Source organism: Diadema setosum, chromosome 15, assembly GCF_964275005.1.
Source record: "Diadema setosum chromosome 15, eeDiaSeto1, whole genome shotgun sequence".
NCBI lineage: Eukaryota > Metazoa > Echinodermata > Echinoidea > Diadematoida > Diadematidae > Diadema > Diadema setosum.
In genome coordinates, this window is record NC_092699.1 from 26,588,655 (window position 1) to 26,611,719 (window position 23,065).

The following is a 23,065-nucleotide window of genomic DNA, read 5'->3' on the forward strand; positions in this document are numbered from 1 at the left end:
TTGGGGGGGGGACATACTGTATATGTGTGTCTCACTCTTTGGATATAGATTATACAAAAATGTGTGTGTGCGTTGGAGTGTGTGTATAAATACATTAATAAGCAGACATACATGTATGACACACACATACAACAGATAGAATTGTGTATAATACACATAGCCACACATGATAGACTTAAATCAATAGAAACAGAGACCAAAATAACAACAAAGGACAATGGAGAATAAGATATGAGGACACACTGCATCATTTGTTGCAAATCTTACGACAATGAATTCATCTACAGTGTATATCTGAAAGGTCACCATAGCAGAGGCAGCAGATTTAGTTGTCATATACAATACACATATGGTAATGCTTGTCTGGTAAGCTGCTACCAAATCCAAAAAGACTTTTACGCTGTGCTGCAGAATACACCCAATCAAACATGCTAAACGTGGGTAACAATGTACATCTCACCTTCCTTTCGTTGACATGAATGGACAAGCTGGGCAGGTTCCCCGACAGAGTCATGCTTGGCCACTGTGGGTCTGTGGTGAAGGCTAGTCTCCGCTCTACCTTTACTGAGATGGAGAACTTCTCCAACATCTGCAGGTGACAGAGCCCTCTTGTGTGTGACATGCGCCAGTTCTCCGACCCACTGGCCACCAGGATCTGGAGGTCAGACATGTCCAGTGCGTACCTGCAAATCAGAAAATATTGAGCTTTTTGATGTAATTTTGAATTCGTTGCAGCTTGTGGTTTCCTGCATTAGAAAATATGGAATTTTTCTTTTAGTGACTACCTCGTTTTCTTTTCAAATTTTAAGACAATTTTCTGAAAATCGTTCTGCATGAGAAAACACATGCATTTCCATATACATGTAGCTTGAGACATGTGGACTGACAATAACACACAAAATGCCAGAAAAATTTTTTAAATACATAAGTATTTTCAAATTTGTTTGTGGAGGCATGAGGCATGAGGCATACATGTATCATAAGTTACACACAATATTTATGTCTTTGTTCTTTCAATTTATTTCAGTAATGTGGCAATCTTTGTTCTGCTTTCAAAGCCACATGTAAACCTTCCCTGCAGGCATTAGTTCTTCTGACGTTTCCCCATGTCTTCACAGCAACTTACAAAACTTATGGGAGTGACATCGATCATGAATCAACTATTTGAAATAATAGCTCCTCAACCAGTCCTGTCTATCGATATCAGCCACGCACCTGTCATACATCCTATCCCTGAGAGATTCTGCCGTGATGGCGCTGTTCCCAAAGTCCGTCATGTCGATGGTGGCGCTTGTCATTGTGGAATCAACGCTGAAGGATGTTGGCCGCTGGGATGTGTCGGCCTGGGTTGCGTCAGCCTCGGCCAATTCACCAGGAGGCGTCGAGAGTGGAGTCAGGAAATCATCATCAACATCCGCTACCATGGAAACAGAAACATTGCAAAACAATACAATAAACTTTACACAGTAGGGGCTGAACTTTCAATGATAAGGTTATGAAAGTACAAAAGCTTTCAATGTTTTATTCATAACATTGTGCTGAGAAAGGATTCTCTTCTCTACAATACACTTTATTTAGTTTTAATCTTTACCATGGTTATATTTGTATACTGATCATTTCTGAAATTTCACATTAACATCAATATTCCATTCCCACCAAGTACATATTTATTTGCAGAAGATTATACTGACCAATTCTCATTTGGCAGACAAAACGGATAATAAGCAAAATGGATTAAGCAACAAACATGACTTCCAAATCATTCATACCAGCAATGGCTAAAATACCGTAAATACATCCTTGTTTAAAGATCTTGTGATGACGGGAAAACAAAGATTTATCACTTCAAAGTAAGAGCAAGTAGGGGGTGAGCTTCGGTGTGGCATGAAATTGCCAATTTGTGCTTAAAGGGGATGGGCTAGTAACTGATCAGTGGGAATCAATGGGAATGCTGGGGGATGATTGTTCCAATCCTTGTGGGATTCATTTAAGAGTACATTATATATCTATTGTTGTGTGAAAATTGTTTGCTTCAGAATGGTCTCATATTCAAGTAATGTGCAGTTTAATGTTTTCAGGGTAGCATGCCTGTACAGTGACGGGGCATTAAACTGCACATTACTTGAATATGAGATCGTTCTGAAGCAAACAATTTTCACACAACAACAGATATATAATATATTCTTAAATGAATCCCACAAGGATTGGAACAATCATCCCCCAGCATTCCCAATGATTCCCACTGATCAGTTACTAGCCATCCCCTTTAATGGATCACACCTCCAAAAAAATCATAACTTTCTTTAGTTTTGATCACAGTTGCTAAAACATTCACTGTCCTGTTCCTCTCATTGCGTTGCTGCCTTTCACTCAAACTCATTTTCAGGGTAGACTTTCCCTTTAATCAGGACTCGACTCACCGTCATCCCCAGTCGATGATCGCTGAAGGGATTCACTCCTCTTGTACGTACTTTTGGCTGTCATACTCGACAACTGAAGCTTTCCAAAGTCAAGAACCACCTGCGGCACAAAGAAGATGATATATATGTCTTTATATTACAGTAGACATTCAATGCAAGAAAAGTTGTGTAGATTACATAAGGGCAAAGGTCAATCTTTAATTTGCCTCTTAAAGCAACATTACAGGAGACAGCTGAGATAACAAATTTCTGATTGAAGCTTCTTGCATCTACTGCCTGTGACTTTATCATGATATTGTGGTGACTGGTAACAAGTGTGGCATTTTCTCATTCATCTCAACAGTGCATCGCTCACTTTCGCAATCGATGGCATATCGTTCTGCAATGGCACACCTTTCATTGAGGCTTGCTGAAAGACTCATGCATATTCATAGGCACTTATCCTGCATAATGGGAGATTGTGTTCATGCGTGTTTTGTTAATCGATTATAGAATATAACGAGACATCCACTCAACTACTGTCGAAGTGGATATTTTCGAGTAATTTTTTCATGCTCGGCTGGGTATGACAAATTTTGCATGTTTTTAATTCCACAGAATCAGGACACTAATTACTAGAACATATTGCACGCAAAAATACTACATACTTTTTTTCGTGCCAGACTGAGGTTGTGTGAAAAGCATGAACATTTCCACTTTTACAGTATTTGACTGTTTGTTTGTGCCTGTCTCTGTCTGTCTGTCTATTTGTTTCATTATTGTGCAGGTTTGTTTGTGCTTCATAAAGGTGTTTCTCACCAGAGTTGCATCTTTGGAGAAGAAGTTGTCAGGGATAATGATGAGGGGAGCTGAGATGTCGCAGTGAATGTCCCATCTCTTTACTTGTGTCTAGGGAAAAATTCACAAGAGCACCATCGTCAGTCAAAGTATGCATTGAACGGAAAAGAGAAATGGGATAAGACTAAACAAACAAGAGTGAAGATTAACATTCTTACTCTCAATAGATACTGATCAAGCCACCCTGGATTATCATGTGCTACAATTACAGTATGAACTGATCAAAGAGTGATGATATGCAGAAAATTATTTCGACGTATTATAACTAACAAGTAACAAATGTTCAATTGAGTTCTTATGGTTTTGTATTCAGTCTGAGAGAAACATGACTATTCCCTTTAACCATTATTGGCAAATTACTTAATAGCACACACTCAAGGTGATTAAAATGGTTGGTACGTGTATATACACAAGTGTGTATGGTGCCCTAACCTGTTGCTCCCCCTCCAGTAGAGAGTCCAAAGTATGAATCAGTTCCTGCTTGGTCTGGGTCTTGAAGTCCTCGTACCGTAGCCGGGCTGCCCGGGTCAGCTGGAGCTCCGAGGGTCTCGAACTGAGGCCCTTGCCCCCCTGGTCCTCCGCCTTGTTGAAGAAGTTGGACACTCTGTCCATTGCTGCAGGGTTGTACACGATGTCCAGCGGCCGGCTGATTATTTCAAGTCTAGTGGGGAAAGGGGTGTGGCAGGCAAACATAGAAAGGACAGACATTGAGTATGAACTTTTAATGATTACATGATCATAAAATTGTGTGATTTATAGTATATAATTCCTATGAAATCACTGTAAAAAAAAAAAAAAAAAATAACTGATTAAACCACTATGTTTGTAAGTGGAAGTATCACATTATAGTTAATTGACATTTGCATCAAATATGTCACTAATAATATGAGGTGTAACTACAACATCTGTCCGTTGGAAATTAATCCTTCATCATCTATCCTTTGACCCGTTGAATTTTAGTTGGTGTCGGTAGACTCAACATTCACGGAACAACATATTTTCGAGAGACCACTGTTGGTAATGGACCCACCTGCAGTCTGCATTAGAGTGGGGTGGGTTGGCTTCGTAGGACATCTCGAAGACAGGGAGATCCGGGGTGGGCTGCTTAAGATTACTGGCTGATGTGCTGGTGGAGAGGTAGGAGATGTTTGGCGTTGACGGGCGGCCGGTGAGTAGGGAGTACGACTGCCTCGGCGTGAGCACAGTCTCTTCCTGTAAAGATGAGTTTTAAAGGATAATAACAAAAACAAGGTTTTTATAAATGATCACACTTTCTCATATTCTTCACTCATAATATCAAGTGATACGAAGAGAAAGTTACTCTGAAATGGTTATTTCATTTTCCATTCTACCTTCTGCCCAGCCAAATACATAATCTATCTTTTTCAAGTTAATGCTTGCATGTTCTTTGCATTGTTTTGTTCAGACGTATCGTGTGACACCTGTTTTGTGGACATTGTAATGGGAACGGGAAGAACTTGTAATTCCAAGAGGTATTCAAAGTTTATTTGATAAAAATTGGTTTTGCAATGGCTGAGATATCCAAAACAGAGCAATCCTAATAAAAGGTGGGACCCATCTTTTATTACGATCACTTTATATTCTCTTTTGTTTCTGGATGTCTCAGCTATTCCAAAACCGATTTTCATCAAATAAACTTTGAATTCCTCTTAGAATGGCATGCTCTGTATTATTTCATAAGTACTTTCTTGATATCTTGCAAAAAGTTAAAAGCCCAATCCTCATCTCCACCAATACTATACCATCCCTTCATGGGATCATATTCAATGTAAGCAACAGTCTCTTCTTCTGTTGTGTTTCTTTTCTAAGATTGAGACAAGACACAAATTGCCTAACAGTTGTTCTGAACAATGAATTATACAAGAAATACAAACAACTTTGGTATGTACCATGGAGCAAGTTAAAAAAGTCACAAGTCAGACATTTATGAAACTCTCGTGCAATGTAAAGCGGTATTCTTTATTGAAAAGTGATATGGGTACTTGGAATACATTTCCTGACTGGGAATATTTAAGACAATCCCTTTAACAATCTTTAGCCCCTTTCACATTGAACACCTTACCCTCTTCTGCTGAGGAGCGATGAGATTTGGGAAGAGCGATCCCTTTGTCATCACGTCGTGTATGAACAGGGCCCCCAGCTTGGCACTGAACAAGAATGAACTCGTCCGTAGCCTCCACTCAAAGCTCATCTTCACGCTGGCAAACTCTAGCTCGATGATGGTCTCGTTGCCGCTGCTCTCTGTTTCAACAGAAGGGCTGGCCTGGGAGTCCAGACTGGGGGAAGCAGGAGCGGAGGCCTGGGGTGGGGTCTTGCTACCACGGCAACTGCTGCAGAGCTTTATGGAGCCTCCTTGGAGTTTGAAGTTGAGGAGTGCGAAGACGTGGTCTCTCCGCAGGAGGTTATTGTCCGCCATGGGGTCCCCAATCACATCCAAAATTTCTTGCTCCTCTGAAACAATCACACAAGACTATGTTGTTTTGTTTTGTTTTTTTATTCAATGAGCTCTAATATCATTTGCAGAACTGATTTTCATTAACCATTGCTGTGTAATTTGAGTAAATTATCCAACATGTATTTTAGTTTTAAACCTGTTTTTAGGCTATTGTATTAATGAAATCCTTTGTAACTCATTGTACATGAGTGAATCAACTTAATATCATTTGAAATGTTCTGCAAACAATAATTCCAAACTTTAACATTTTGATAAATTACAAACTGCCTTATGTGTATCTTAAGGAAATTATGCAAACGTAAAGCACTAAATTAGTTTATGAATATTACAAGTATTATTTCTCCACCAAATTAAAGGCATAATTCAACATTTGCAGATAAAACAAAAACCCAGCATCAGTGATTCAAAGTAGTTCTAAAATGTGAGTTAGGGATAGAGACGACCAATGTAAAAATTTGAACCAGTATAATTGATGTTAAGTATTGTTAAATATAAAAAAGTGTGAACAACAGTTATAATAAAAATGTTTCCAGACTAAACCATCTATAGTTATGGTTTAATGAGAAAATTGGTAATATCTCCTTATATTTTAAGCTTCATTGCAAAAAAAAAAAAAAAAAATATATATATATATGGTAGGAAGTTTTGTGATACAACTGACCTACACATATGCATTAAAGTGATGTCTTGGACATCTTTTAAATCACTGCTCCCAAAGGTAAACAGGGCCTTTAGTTTGTGAATCTATACATGGGTAGATGTCTCACCTTCGTCATCAATGAGAGGGGGTGGGGAGGTAGAACGCCTGCTCCCCACCCCCGAGGACGTCTCCGAGGTTAAGGACACGTCGTCCACACTGCTCTCGGCACCTTCCACCCCACCCTGGGTAGCAGTTGAGGAGGACCAGCCCCAACCCCACACCCAGCGCTGGATGATGCCCCCCTCCTGGGCCTCTGCTGGCTTCTTGAAGATTTCCTGTAAAGAAATTTAGTACAAAAAATGGACAGTAACAATATTAATCATTACCCAATAGAGAATGTTGCTGTCAGCAGACATATATATGAGGTGCCTCAACCTGACTCAGGTACATTACGATTGCAATAAAGGCTCACATAACACTACATTCCATATAATGAAAAAAAAAAATGCAACTTTCCACACAATCCTTTATCTATGATAGGTCAAAATACATGTGTATACAGTAGACCTACTAACAGACCTATTAATGGATAGGTAGATAGTATAATATTTTGTATTCACCTAATCATATTATGTTTATGATTGTATATAATTTCTTTTTGAAATGGAAAAATGAATGAAATAAATAAATGAAATAGATTTAAATAGACAGATAAATAGACAGATAGAAAGATAGATAGATACATCATGTGTTGATAGACAGACAGACAGACCGATAGAGAGATAGATATATGAATATATAGATAGATAGATAGACAGATAGATAAATAGATAGATAGATGGATAGATCGATGACTGAGAATGCTTCATCATGGTCTTCTCAGCATCTTATTATTCTAAATTCAGGGAGTAACCTTTTAGACTGCAATGTAAAAATTCAATGAAATTTAGCAAATAACCATAAGAAATTCAATCTGCAGATTTTGAGTGTAGCTTCACTCCATTCTTGTAATTCAATTCTACCATCTTTGTAAAGAGATCCAAAGGTTATCTATCAAAACAGGAACAAAGTTTTACCTCTCCTTGTTTAATCCTCTCCTCAAGCTGACCGTAGACCAGACCACGTAAAATCCTAATCTCCTCAAAGGACAGGTCCTTCTCCATCTTGATCATTATGGTCTAATGGGAGGAAAAAGCAAAAATAAAATACAAGAATAAAAACAAAACCCAGTATCAATAGAAGATGAATAACTAATGGGAAAAGCACATTAAAAGCAATAACAAAACAAAAGAAGACCAGGAGCAACAGAAGATGAATAGTAAAGAAAGTATACAAAATGTTCCATCTGAAAGATTTGAAATCCTATCAATCCATTAATATCACATATCCGCACATGTCAGATATTTTTGTTTTCTTATCCTACAGTATTGTCTGGAATACATATTACCAATTCTATCTTTTGCACCAAGAGAAGCAACAATATCATTTTGTATTGTTTGATTTCTATCTATAATACATGGCCTGTATAGGGAAAAAACTCCAGAATGTTGTACCCATGGAAGAACATTACACATAGCCCACTATCTCATGATCATGTAGTTCCACATGCAAACTGCTTATTATCTGTCCAATGCATATAATTCTGTGTTTTGTTCACTGATCTGTACATCCGCCACTACACTTCCTTCCAAAGTGGCACAGACATCCTGTAAATAGCTGCCAGTGAGTTTTGACCGGAGTGCATAACCCCCGTAATACTTCTTGGTACAAAGTGGCCTTTGCATGGATTGCTCATGGGTTTACTTGAGGGGCCTTGCCTGAAATTTATAGATAAGGCTGTATATACACAAAATGGCTGAGCAAGACCATGAACTTTTTATAAACACATTTTTATCAAGTTCCCATAAAGCTTGTAACCTTGGTTAAAGACTGAGCCCTCTTTATGTAAAAGACATCTCCACATGACACAAAGTTGATGTATGTAAAGATCTGAATGGGAAAAAAATCATCCCTTGCACTTTTGGCCTTACATGAGATATGGTTAGGTCTGGACAGGTTAAGAATCAATGCGCTTGTTAACTTTAAAGTACATGTACCTGCAGCATCTCCAGACCATGCAATGAGAAGGCTGGCCCAACTCAAATAAATTTGGGAATCCTCATAACGAATTGTGCATAGTTTTATCGCTGATCTCTACACCAGCACACACAAAGCTGAAAAATCCCTATGCACATATATAGTCCCTAATGGGCAATTCTACTCTAGCAGGCCTGCCTATGGCCTATGGATTTCATATGTACACCAGTGGGTAGCAAATTAAGATTCATTGAATCAGGCCAACCTTCTTTTCCCACGCTAGCGAATCTCTACAATCTTTATACCTTTTAAAATCTAATCTGAAAATTTCATTTATTGTATCTTCTTGTATCTCCCTTTCAAAATGAACGCCATGAACAATGATGCGCTAATCGAGACAAGGTAATGTATTACTGATTTCACCTTGAACTGGGTTTGGTCTGTCTTGTTCTCTATGAAGCGAGAGTAGACATCTGTGTACTGCTTGATGAGACCGATCCTTTCTGAGATGAACTTGGGTGATCTCCTCTTCCTCCTGTCCTGGATACCGTGGAGGACACTAGTGATGGCAAAGTTCCACCATCTCCTCACACTGTCACAAAACATTGAGAATATTTCATGAAATCAACATAAGTGTATAATAATGTCCACACACATTTTTCATTGAGATACTACCTATGAAGCAAAGATAAAACCTCTTACAACTTAATACTCGCTTGTGTATTCTACATTGTACATGTATTTCATCAATTCAATACACACTCAGAAAAGCTGTGTTATGGCAGTCTAATGAAACAATGATTGCACAATGTTTCAGCTTCTATCGATGTGCATACATCATATTAAAGGACAAGTTCACCTTCATAGACATGTGGAATTGAGTGAATGCAACAATATTAGTAGAACACATCAGTGAAAGTTTGAGGAAAATCGGACAATCTGTTCAAAAGTTTGAATTTTTGAAATATCTGCGCAATCACTGCTGGATTGCTACATTCTCTCAATCCTTATGTTAATGAAGTAGAACTTGTCCTTTAAGTAGTTGTCCAGACCCTCTTTATGTACGGCACTGTTCCAGGGTAATTAGCAAGAGTCAGTAAATGGTATGAACCCCGCACATTATAATGTGCCACTTTAATGACTGACCGACTGACCAACTGACCAACTGACCGACTGACCTCTCTTTGTCGCTGCCCCAGCTTTCCGGTCTCCACTTCCGGTAGTGTCGGGCCTTCTCGTTCCTCTCGAACTCCTTGACGAGGAGCGTGATGCCCCGGTACTGGTCCTCCGACAGGGAGAGGGGGATCTTCTGCAGCGTTATGTCGCAGACGAACCTGGGCTTGCTGCGGGACCGCAGCGGGAGCGGGGACCCATTGCGCTGAAGTCTGGCCTCGGCACTCACTGGCTCCAGGATGTACTCATGGTTCTGGAATATCAATTAAAACAATCAATCAAAATATATATATACGTTTATGATTTCTATCAAGGCTGCAGCCCACATGTAATGAGGGAAGTTAAAACCAAACTTTACAGAAATATGTAATATTTTTAACGTCTGATAGAGCTCTTGGACCATCATAATGTAGTAATGTACATAGGAGCATGGAAAGAAGTCATTATTTTTATAGCTCTTGTTTTATTTGTATCATACTCCACCGCATCAAACAATAGTCAATGTTTGATCATTGCAATGGTTGGGGGGAGGGGTACTGCAAAGACATAAAGGATGCAAAAGTATTCCTAGCTTCTCTCAATATTTACATTTTAGGCTCCAAACATGCAGTACACATCAGCAGTGCACATATTGTGCACAGAAAAGCATTCAAGTGTCAAGATGTGAACATCACTTTTGTTTTGGTCTTCACGTTTCTGATATGTGAGCACCTACACTTTGTACTTCTTTTCTCTGGCCTAATATATCAAATAAACTTTCTCTGCACTTTTCTCACACATAGATATATGTGACCCGCTACAACAAAATGGTCCTAAAGTCGCGCACGGTCGAAGCCGTGAAAATCGAGTTTGAAGTTAGAGCATCAAAATTGGTCAAAACTTACAATTTTCTGAATTTGACATATTATTAGAGTCTGACATGTTTTCTATCATCTGTCGAAATTTTGAAGCAAAATGATGAAAGGAAAGACCAAAAAATAGCGTTTTTCTGGGCCATGTTTTTTTGGCGTTTCAACGAAGCAGAAACTGGTTCGAACATTTGGATTGAGCGCCACACATAGGCTCCGCCCCTAACAACAACCAGAGTGATCTCATTGGTCAGTTTGCTGCTTGCCGCTAACCGAAGCGTGAAGCTCGCACACTGCCCAGTCGACTGGTGCTATACCTGAGCATTTCGGAGGTTGCTAAAAGGGCTTAACTTCTATTGTCCGGAGGTGAATACTGACTTGCGTGTCTCTTGATTGTGATTGCGTCGCAAGGAGAACTTTTAGGGCGCTTTTCTCAAAACAGTGATTTCCTAGACGTCTTGACATGCTCTCTTTTAAACATCGATATCTCCGCAGCCGATTATTTTTATAAGACGTGTTATACTGTATATCAATTTAAAGCAAAAAGAATAGGTAATTGTGTCATGCAATTTTCAAATAATCGACCTCGCCCGACTTTAGGATCATTTTGTTGTAGCGGGTCACATATATCATACCAGGTATATGCCTCCATTACATGGTGAGACCAATATTACATCTTGGAGGATCAAGGGGAAAAAATTAATAATCCTGACAATTTTGTACGAAGCCCTCTAGAGGGATAATGACCTTTCTTTTCCTTAATATTAACAATTGTATAATTACACATCCTTTTCTAACAAGAAGTCTAGACTAAACTCTGCATACCTTAATTTGGTTTCCTGTCATCCTGCACTGGTCCCTTGTCAAAGCATCCTGCAAGAGGGACAAGGGAGTGATGAAGAAATTTTAACAGACACTGAAACTTAAAGGACAAGTTCACCTTCATTAACATAAGGATTGAGAGAATACAGCAATATTAGTAGAACACATCAGTGAAAGTTTGAGGAAAATTGGACAATCGATGCAAAAGTTATGAATTTTTTAATTTTTTGTGTTGGAACCGCTGGATGAGGAGACTACTAAGGCTCGTGATGTCATATGAGTACAACAGTATAAAGAAAATGTAAAGAAAATTCAACGTATTTTCACTTTTTTCGCATAATAAAAGAGCACTTCACTTGCCTCTTTCTAAAGGCAATGGGAATAATATTACCCATAACATATGTCAGTAACAAGTCAAAGGAATGTGTACTTTTTTCAAAAGATGAAATTTTGTGAAATTCTCTTTATATTTTCCTTATATTGTTGTACGCATGTGACATCATACACTGCAGTAGTCTTCTCATCCAGCGGTTACTGCACAAAAACTTCAAAAATTCATAACTTTTGAACGGATTGTCCAATTTTCCTCAAACTTTCAATGATGTGTTCTACTAATATTGCTACATTCTCTCAATCCTTATGTGAATGAAGGTGAACTTGTCCTTTAAGACATTATGATAAGATTTGAAAAAAAGTACATGATATTGAGCTGTATAATATAATGCTGATAGCAACAGGTTTTTTTTTTCTTAGCTATGTTCGGAGCTGAATTCACTTTGGAATGCCACATTTTCGCAGTCACTGAACTCAAACCTTTATCTACCCAGTGCATGCACTCAAGCTTACTCCTTCTATAGTGCATGTACTGAGACTCCAACCTCAAGCACCTTCTAATCTGGAGATTCTCCCACCTGAAACCCCCACCAGACAGGAGACTCCAACTTGATTTGCATGAAGCGCATATCACGAGCACAAAGCATGAAGTCCCTTGCCGCCGGAGTCCATCAGGGCCCGCTTATAAGGGCCCAGGAAGCTCTAGGGTTCTAGATGCTCTCTCGTGCTATCTCAGGCTTATTTTTCAACATACGATGGCACCAATTAAAGTAATAATTCAATGATTCAAATCATATATTCTGCCTTAATAAAACTTCATTTCATACATCATATGCATCGCAGAGTTTAAGTTTTACCCTGGATTCCCTCGGATATGAAAATTTAATCCCAGGTTTTAAAAAGGTGTTTGGGTGGGAGAAAGATAATTTCAAGCGGGAGAACGGGAGATTTTACGAAAATGGACTTTTGGCGGGAGAGTTGGAGTCTCTGCATGCATTCAAGCTTACATCTTTAGTGCATGCTCCCAACTCACTGAAGCCTAGCTGTCAATTTATGGAACAGACACAGGTAATACAGAGTGGAAGAAGTAGTGAAATCTAAGCCTAAAACTTCTGTTTTGCTCCTTTGAAAAGGAAGGAGGAAATAACAGTAGTATGAATATCAACTTCTGAAGGTTCATGTAGGTAACAGATGACTGGGAATAACAATCATAGGGATGTCACCCTTGTAAAACAACATTGCACTGTTTTGATGGCTGCAAAAGGTGTTTTTTTTTTTTGGGGGGGGGGGAGAGGACTGTATTTTTACTTTCTTACAAAAGACAAGTGTAGTAATACAATTTGGAAGAAAATACATTTTCCCTCAAACCTACAGCACATTGGGTGAAAACAGGACGAAATACTGTAAAAAAATTAACAGCTGGCATCTCTGAAATCATCAGCCAGGAGAGAAATGGAGTGAAACATATTAAAGAAACAGGCAGAGACCTACTGCAAACACTGAATATGTCGTTAGGTTTTTATTTTTGCAAATTTCGTGAGTCAGGTGCTACTCGCAAATTTAAAGATACATGAAAATATTGACTCTGATCGCAATATGAATGTGATGTGCACATATACATTTCTCCATTCAGCACTGTACTCCACGATCGCAAATTTAACCACCTGCCAAATCCTTGGGAGGTCCTGATTCGTGAAAAGTTAGACTTGCTAAACATATGGCACATACAGTTTAAACTTCTCACCAAGAGGTCACTGAGCTGAATACGTAGGTCAGAGCAGTTTGACCTTTGAAACCTTCATAGGCCATTGAGGTCAGGGTCAGAGGAGATTAGACTCATACTGCACTCACCCTGAGGTCACTGAGGTCAAGGTCAGAGACTGGAGCTGAGTCAGTGTCCCAGTAGATGGCAAAACTCTCCAGCTCAACAAGCTTGAATTTCATGTTGTTTGCGTTCTCCCCTCCTAGCAGCTTCTGCTCCTGTATCCAGAACGAAAAACCATGATCCAAAGATTTACTACTATAAAGAACAGAACTACTCAAAAGTTGTTTTTTGGGGGGTGGTTTTTATCAACTTAATTTCAGCATCATTTTTGATTGAGTGCAGACAAAGATAAAGGATGTGAGGGAAAACAACTACACGTAGATATGGAAATGTTGGGTTTTGTACCTGTACAATACCATTTTTGTGTGTGCGCTATGGTAAACTGTACAAAGCAGTGTCATAATCTTATATGAATTGTTTTTTGTTTGCACATTTAAATGTATCAATTTTCTTTTTACAAACTGTTCATTGACTAGTTAAAATAAAACATGCACACTGCATTCATCTTTTCCTTTCTGTAACTAGTATATCAACTTGATCATTTAGTACCATCTACCACCCTGTGGTAATTGAAAGTAAAGTATCTGTCTCAGTTGTCAGATGATGGTAACAGATTCTGATGATAATAATACTGATATTACCTGTATGATAACTTACTGCTATTGTTCATAAATCTGCCAGCAATCATCATCACCATCACAATGATAATCTTCATCATAGCCATGATAACAGGAATACAAAATTATATTTCTTGCACCAGTAGCAATATTACTATACTTCAAAATGTCCAAAAGGAATACTCCCAACTAATGTTGTGAAATATACACCTTTCTGGACATAGATTAATTTATCCACATACCCCTACGAAATACTATGCTCTATTGGAAGAAAAGTTTACATATGGAGCTAAATGAGAAAATGACAACAATATTGAAGATCAAAACCTACGTAGTTCTCATCTGTGCTGACTGCTGACAAACTCTTGATAGTGATACCAAAGGCTAGAGACTCTCCAGGCACAACCGTTGAATCCTCGTAGCGAATGTGGACATCTTTGACCTTTAGCTGTGAGTGAGGGAGAGAACCACATAATCTCATTTAAGACACTGACACACATGTAATACACTTGTGAATCCATGAACATGATGAAAGGCACTTGCCACATTGTGGGCTAGTGGCTTGCATTATTAGCAACAAATGAAAAAAGAGTCATACTGATATTGCATTCTGCCACTGATCTTCTTTTTCGTTCTTATCCTTTACTTATTTTCAAATGATGTTTTATACTGGGCATTTTGTCAATGGTCTGCAATTTGCCACATTTTGTGTCACAAAAAACAAACAAACAAACACCAATAAAAAAACAAACAATTTACATGAATCCAGTGTCAAACACTATGTCATGGAAAGTTACGGCAAGTTCGGTCATCACAATCAAAACATAGTCAAGATTTTCACAGTTTCATGTAATCCATCTTGTTCAATTTTTATCTTATTTATTTATTTCTTTACTTTAACCTCCCTGCCATCTCATTTAGGCAAACATGCTTTTGTTTATGAATGAAAATTTCATTTTTTTTTTTATATGATAATCACCATTAAAGGTCCAGTTTACCTTTGGGAGCAGTGATTTCAAAAATGTTCCAGATATCACATTTGATGCATAAGTGTAGGTCTGTTGTATCATAAAACATCCTACCATATGAAATATTTGCAATAAAACCTAAAATATAAGGAGATATCAGGGTTTTTCTCAATAAACCGTAACTGTATACGGTTTAGTCTGGAAACATTTTTATTATAACTATTGTTCACATTTTGTGTATTTAACAACACTTAACATCGATTATACGGATTCAAATTTCGACAGTGGTTGTTTCTATCCCTAACTCACATTTTAGAACTATTTTAAAGCACTAATGCTTTCATCTGCAAATGGTAAATTATGCCTTTAATGCCAAATGAAAGTATCATCCTCCCCTGGCTATCAGACACATTTCAACGTGCAGCCCTGAGATATGTTTGCCAACACTGGGCATCATTCTCATTGTAGAAAGTTGCGCAACATACGTAGTGCCAATGCCAACTATGCTCTTGACATTTCAGATGCCGAATACCAGACTTTAAAGGTACAATGTGATTTCTGTTACGAGAGCAATACACCAACAATTGTCTACAGCTTACTATTGACTATCGATTTCTACATTTCACATGTCTAGCGTACTTCCAAATTATGTAAGTAATGGGAAAACTAATGCCCTATAAATGCAAAAAAAATAATAATAATAATAGTAAAATGGACCCCCCCCCAAAAAAAAAAAAAAAGAAATCAGTTTTATCATTAAATCTCTTTAATGTGATGATGTGTATCCATTCACCTGTTCTTCAATAATTTGAAGATCTATATTTAAGGTTCTGAGTTAAGTATTTTACTGTGACCTATAACATTCAACATAATTCTTTGATTCCACAATTCCAAATACAAGTGTAGTAAAGAATGAAAAGGCTTTTCCTGGCCCCCTGCACTTTTGATAAGATGTAGCTGTAGCTGGATTATGTAGGTTGAGAAGAAGTTCCATATACATTGTATCAACACATTTGTAGTCTGTAGACAAACTACAGTGTACATATATAGGTGTACATTCTGGGAACTCTGTATTGTCTGAATCAAAGGTGTTTACAGACTATACGGCAGCACAGCTATTCTAGTGCAGATTTATATCATAAAATTTAGCTGAATCCCTCACAATAAAAGATAACATGACTGATACGGGCATACAGTATCTACTCCAATTACTGGCGCTCACTGGCCAAGAAGAATATGTGCAGATGCATGAAAATAATTATGATCACAAGATGTCTTTACCCAGTACTGTCAAGTCTTGGTACACTGCACTTCACGTCAACAATATAAACATACACTTTGACTTTTTATCTGTTCAAGTGATATTTGCTTTACTGTAACAGTTTTAAAATAGGGCAGCATCTATCAACAGACAAGCTGACTGCAAGACATAATTATGGTGGCAATGTGCTTTCAAAATGGCATTGGCCCTTCACTGCAAACCAAAACTGGATTTGCCAAGAAGAGCACTCGCATTGTAGTTCAAGCGGAAAACATACAAAAAGACAGAAAATAATATCAAAATCTCAGAATTCCATTCATGGAAAACTTAGCTACATTCACATACAAAATACGAGGAAATGTACATTCAAATGCTGAGAAAAATTAAAGGTGCAAATTGTACTTTTGAAGCACTTGAAAAAAATTGAAGGGCAAAGGTCATTTTTTGCATATCAATTTCTTAATGGTAGACGAGAGGACATAAGTTCATGGCATCAATTATCTAGCAATAATTCACTTTAAAGACACATTATAAATACAAGTGCATCATGTTTAAAGAGCTATGGAGGATGAAATATAGGGCTTTGAAAACAGGGCAGTCTTCATGTACACTTGTAATGCACTCTCAACTCTAGTAACTATATTTGGGGGAAAAAAATGTTTTTTTTTTTTACCAAAGAAATATTGGAGGGTTAGGGTTTGATGAACAGACAATAAATTACTTGAGGATTTAGAAGATTAACATTGAGATCATTTAAATCATATTTGCTCTTATCTTCAAACAAAGGTACAATGTACTGTGATAATCAAACATAATCTGCCTGTTTGTACATGTACATAAACATCTAACAGAATGGTTTGAAAGTAAGAAACTATGACAAATGTTTTGTACCTTGTGACCCATATTTTAAAATCTGTAACTCATCACAACCAGAGTCTCATCATAGCAGAACACTGGTTTTCTATAGAAGAACGGCATCATTACATAATCCCAACTACAAAGCTTTCTATCAAATGTTTCTTATTTTTTATTTTTGAACAACCTACCATAAACTCAGTATAAAAGGAAAAAAGTCACCTGATAAACAGTTGTTGGAGATGAATGACAATGATATGGCTTACTTGAGCACATACCAGATCAGGCAGTTGAAAAAAAAAAAATAGCTTTAAATGCAAGTATGACATCAATGTACACAATACGCTCTAAAAAACCTTAAAAAAAAAAAAAAAGATATTGATTTGAAATGACTCAAAGGCTTTGAAAGATTAAAACACAAAACTGTGAATTTTGCAAACAAATGTCTGCATTTTTTCCCAATAAAATGACCTCATTTTGCAAGTTTCACAACAAGATCTGTAACTTCAGAAGAGATATAATATGCTTGGCTTTACAATTTACATGTACACATATATATATATTTTTTTTACATAAACCAAGTATGAATTTCCTATCAACATCATCAACCTGGATCTGGAATTACTGACCAATAATATTGAGCACTGGTATACTTGTACATATATTTCTCCCTTACCTAGATATTAATCTACCAGTGACACTGTATGTGTACAGCTGTATGTTTGTGTCTGTGTGTGTACCTGGTAAAATATGTATTGGTCATGCTCAACACAACTTATTCACAAAATTGTAGAAGACTCAGGAATAGAATTTACAGCATTTTGTCTACAAAGTTCATCTCAATTATTATTGCAGGTACTGCTACGCCTGTATGCAGAAGTTACTTTTTAAAGGCCCTAAAATTATTTATTGACAGGCCATAATGGTCTTGGACAAGAAGATGCTGGTAGGGTAAAATTGTGTTTTACTCATGCTGCATGCCAGTACTATGACCAAGGATTTCACAAAACAATGCAATTTTGAACATCTATCTGCACAAATTATTATTTGACCTTATAATTCGTAATGGCTCTGTAACAAAAAGGTACGGCACAAAAATTCCATTGCCAACAGTGAACCTTTTCCTGATATCACTACTCAAAATGGGTGCATCTTTGAAATTATTGCGAAAGTTGAACAACCAATGGTTGATGGTTTTGAATGAGTGATGATGTGCACTAGGGTTGCATTGCACAACAGTAAGAAATTGATGTGTCTTTAGGAATAATAGCCTAACAGTGGCTTAACCTTGCAGGCAACGAAGATATTTTTGCATTTGTCTTATTTCATATATTCAATGTATACATGATGTAACCTACATACATGTACTTTGCAAAACACTTTCAGAAAATAGAAACAATCAATTCAAATGAAAGAGTCCATCCAATTTTGACCACTAACTATGACTAAGGTGTAAAATTATGACTTTAACGAACAAATCATAGATAATGTACACAATAGACAACAATACAATTTATGCAACTATTCCACTGAATGGATGAAGCCATTTTTACACATGTAATATATGTATTCTCAAAACAGTTTGGAAAGGAGACAGCTGTGTAAAGTCAAGAATGCTTCATAAACTCAATTATGCACATTACAGCATGAGAAGATGCCTGCATGGAATATTTTATCACAACAGAACATTCAGTATATTCAGCCCCAAAGAGATTACATGCACGTAGTAGTTCAGTAACAGTGTATACAAAAGTATACAAAACACTCATATTTTCCTGACAAGATTCAACATGCATCGCTAATTTTTATTTTGTGTGTGTGTGTGTGTAGACTTCATTTGCAAATTTATACAGTAACTCTACCCATCCCAGCTATGCAGCTGCTCTATGTATTTTGATGATATAAAATTGCCCCTCAGGCTAGTAGACACTTAAAAACAAGACAAAAGAGAGAGCAAGGCCCGCAGAACCAGCCCCCCCCCCACACTTTTATGGCACAACAGAGGAATACATAGGGTGTAACCACTTTGGCTCCCCCCCCCCCCCCCCCCCTTGTTTTACCCTGCAGTAGCACTGGGGGAAAAACAACTTTTCCTGATTGCAAGTTGTACCAGAATGATTTTTTATTCTTTTTTTTTTTAATGGGGCCTTTTCTTTGCTTGTCAGCTAATGAAACCCGAAAGTGCACCAGAAATATAAACTGCCCCCCCCCCCCCCCCACTTTTGAAAATGTGGCACTGGCCATGGAGAGAGAGGGAAAGTTTAATACTAACCTGCAGGTTCTCCAGGACATTGTAGAAGACAGATGTTGAGTAGGCATACCACGAATTGGAGTCGTCTCCATCTGTTACTTCCATTTTCCTCTGAAATACGAGTAACACAAAATATGTGATGTTGTTTCAAGATACAGTATACACTTTGTTGACATTCTTCACTCAACAGCTCTCCATTCCTTTTTCTGCTTGTCCTACCACATATCATCTACTAATGTTCTACTCATATTACATAACAAAGTAAATTCATTTCCTTAGAATGATGTACACATTTTGTGTATTGGCAGTGACATAAAACATACAATGTATGCAACCAATGATATCTAGATCTATTTGACACAGCCACAATAAACACAGGAAGTCATGATTGAAACATGCAATGCACTTTAACATATTTTATCAAAAAAATTACTCTATGAGTGCTAATGTTGTTTTAACATAAAAATCCTCATTACCATTCACAATCATTATTACCACATTTTTACATTTAAGCAGTAGTCATAACAGTAGTATCATCAATGAAGTTCTGATGTACGGGTACTGTAAAAGTGTAAATTTTTGCGCATTTCGCGCAACCAGAAGCTAGCGCAAAAATAAAGTACACAGATATTTTTGTTTGCCCTATGCTCCAGTTGTTGATGTCTTGATTCTGCAGAATTAAAAACCGTGGGAACTCTTCTTACCCGGCAGAGCGCGAAAAATTACTTGTGCAAAAATACCCACTTTTACAGTACCATCATTCTCATCGTTATGAGCCTTACTACCAATGTACTAGTACATATTCGCATTGTTATAACTTCATTATTCCCTTTTTGCAATGTAAGCAAAATGTCAGTTCTGTTTTATTTTTTGGTGAAACTACTTGTGCACTTCTGACAAATGAAGAATGATCAAATTGATCTCCTCACACAATGCACACACACCGTCAAATCTGCTGCTTAGATCCACACACAAGCTTTTTTCTCACCTTCCATTGCGACTCCACCGCATCCAGCTGCTGCTGTTTCCTCTCCTGCTCTTGTTCCTCCTCCTTCTCGTCGTACCTGGACCTCAAGGCGGGGCCGGCCACCAGGTACAGGTTCTCGATGGAGATGATCCATGGCTCGGTCTTCAGGTGCCTCACGGGAATCTGCAGGCGGATCTTCCCGATGAAGCCTGTCACCAGATCGTCGCAAGACACATGAATGAATCAGTGCATGGGGACCTTGTTAAAACGGGGAACTACAAAACCATGACAATTGCCTTGATATATAAGGTTTCTCACTATACCAGGATATGGAAACAAAGAAATATAAAGGCTGGGGCTTGCAAAATCCCCTTGTTATAATAGGTTGGGTTTTTGTTTTTGTTTTTTTATAAAGAAAAACTTCTTTTATGACAAGATTCCACTGTACAGCCATTGCTCTCTGGGATCTGTTGGCTCCTGTTTAAATCTGGACTTCAGAAACAAGCAAACAAGAATTTATCTAGACTACAGCACATATTACAGTCATATCATGATTACAATTAAAATTTTATCATTTCACTTTAGTCCAAACCAACTGTAAGGGACTACACTTTTTGCAGAAGATTAACAGTCATGTTTGCCTTTAAAATAGGCCTATTTTTGTAGGATTTCCTAATTGTGTGCAGATTTTATGAATTTAATAAATTCCACTGAATTGAAATTGTCAAACATGATAGGAAATGAAGTAAAATGCAGATGAGCTAACTAGATGAGGAAAACATTATGATTTCTGCAGCAAACTTCTGGACTTGATTTGGTTTAAGTAAACTAATTTCTAGGTTCTTTGAATGGCCTCCTTCTGACATGTTATGAAAAAGAAAATGAACTACCAAAGATATGGTGAATCAGAAAATTTCTACTTTTAACTATGTGAACAAAACTCACCTGCTTTGACCTCCACTGGAAGATCTAAGTGCTTCAAGGCATCCTTTCTCAGTGGGAGATTTTCTAATTCAACAGCACCTGAGGAAAAGAGATGGCAATTATGGCAATCAATGCAGTGAATGACCATCTGCAAACCAGAACTTAAAGTCAATGAATGAAACATATAAGATACAAGACAATGTTGCTTCTTTACAAATCAATTTCAGTTGTTACATGTTGTTCCTGCTTTACACAGGTATGGTTCTCTGATACCCAAGCCTACCAGAAGTTATGTTTAAATACAAACATCAAGTGTATGACTAATTATGTTTACAAACATCATGTTTCTGACTAACATGTGCTTTAGAAACACTAAATGATATTCTCATACTACAACTGAACAAACTTGGTACACTTTAACATACCATTTGCCTGCCCTTTTAAGTTTCATGTGCAGTCTGTTAACAGTGAAAAGTGGTCTTGATGTACCTTGTAACTTATTAAATGGAAAACAGACACTGATGTAAATTCTTTGACCCCTTGAAGACTAGTCCCAATTAGTGTATGCTTGGGTAGTAGGTGTTTATGGGAAGTGCATGTTAGAGTAAAATATGCTTCTTCTCATCATGTTTATGAGTGAAACATAAATAAGGTACAGTTTTGCTCTCTTGCTCTTTCTTGTGTACTGCACTAAATGGATTGGAAATGGAACTTGGGGAGAGAAACAGCCTGTTTCTTGGAATGGAAGATGTGGAGTCAACCTTACCACTTAAGAGTCCAATGGATAGCTGGTCGGTGTTGAGGTTCTCCACATATTCTCCCAGATACGTGTTGAGGACCCATGCAGCTAGTCTTTCTAACATCGCTGCTGGATTACAAATATTCGCTGTCAGTCAGACACTTTGCCTTCATATGCACACATTTTCAGCCACTCTGGTATAAACTGCAGTGAATATATTAAAAAAGAATACAGTGAAAGCAATCGATGACTTCGGAAAATCAAAACAATTTTCAACCAAGACATATATGTGACCCGCTACACCAAAAGGATCAACTTCCGATCGAATTTATCACACAGACTAACAAAGCAAAGACATGAAAGGAGATGATTTAGCATCACACAGGATTGACCGAAAGATCGGTCTGTATCTGGCCGTCGGGGATATGTTCCGCGGACACTACGTCTGGCTTCACGGACCCTCTACAGAGGAGAGCGATAATGTCAAAAAAATAAGAGACTCCTCCGGACAAGCGGATCTTTCTGTCTACATTATTACACACAGCCATTTTACTAGCCCAACCTGACACTACGTCAGACAGTCGCAGCCTCGCCATCAAAGTGGAGAACCACAACACAACTACAAAACTTGTATTACAATTTATTACTTATAGACATATGTACGTTACTCCACACGTAAAATGCATGCTGATATTACAGAAGGTACGTAAGTCCACTGAACAAAAAAAAATGGCACTTTCTAGCGCAGACCCCAACCATCAGGGTTCATCGTTGACGTTGCAGAATTTAAAATGGCGAGTTGACCACGCAGCAAATTATGCGTGCGTGGCTGGAAGTGCAGTGATCTATTGCGTGCGTGCGCTCTTTGGTAGCAGCACGGCCCGGTCGCGAAATTATTTTTCCCGCATAAGTTCCGGACCCCAAGTCTCAAAACTTCAATTTATTGACGGAATAAACGGCAATATAATGTGAGATACTATTTGTATTACATGCAATACTTTCGGTGTGTTGAAAATTTTAAAAGTTCAATAAT

General features: G+C 37.8%; 1 protein-coding gene across 1 annotated transcript in view; it reads right to left on the minus strand.

The window, feature by feature from the left end:
- The window catches only part of LOC140238618 (intermembrane lipid transfer protein VPS13D-like), a 133,365-nt gene extending 111,209 nt beyond the window's left edge, over nt 1-22,156 (minus strand). Inside the window, exons 1-18 of the mRNA XM_072318518.1 lie at nt 22,060-22,156; nt 21,315-21,392; nt 20,391-20,578; nt 19,424-19,513; nt 14,399-14,515; nt 13,477-13,605; nt 11,296-11,343; nt 9,628-9,875; nt 8,873-9,041; nt 7,450-7,551; nt 6,501-6,708; nt 5,341-5,729; nt 4,288-4,469; nt 3,690-3,918; nt 3,219-3,308; nt 2,421-2,520; nt 1,216-1,417; nt 461-683 (exon numbers count right to left, since the gene is read on the minus strand). Of these exons, the coding sequence (XP_072174619.1) occupies nt 461-683; nt 1,216-1,417; nt 2,421-2,520; nt 3,219-3,308; nt 3,690-3,918; nt 4,288-4,469; nt 5,341-5,729; nt 6,501-6,708; nt 7,450-7,551; nt 8,873-9,041; nt 9,628-9,875; nt 11,296-11,343; nt 13,477-13,605; nt 14,399-14,515; nt 19,424-19,513; nt 20,391-20,578; nt 21,315-21,392; nt 22,060-22,156 (2,889 nt within the window). The remainder of the gene's footprint in view (nt 1-460; nt 684-1,215; nt 1,418-2,420; nt 2,521-3,218; nt 3,309-3,689; nt 3,919-4,287; nt 4,470-5,340; nt 5,730-6,500; nt 6,709-7,449; nt 7,552-8,872; nt 9,042-9,627; nt 9,876-11,295; nt 11,344-13,476; nt 13,606-14,398; nt 14,516-19,423; nt 19,514-20,390; nt 20,579-21,314; nt 21,393-22,059) is intronic.
- Between the last annotated feature and the right edge of the window lie 909 nt (nt 22,157-23,065).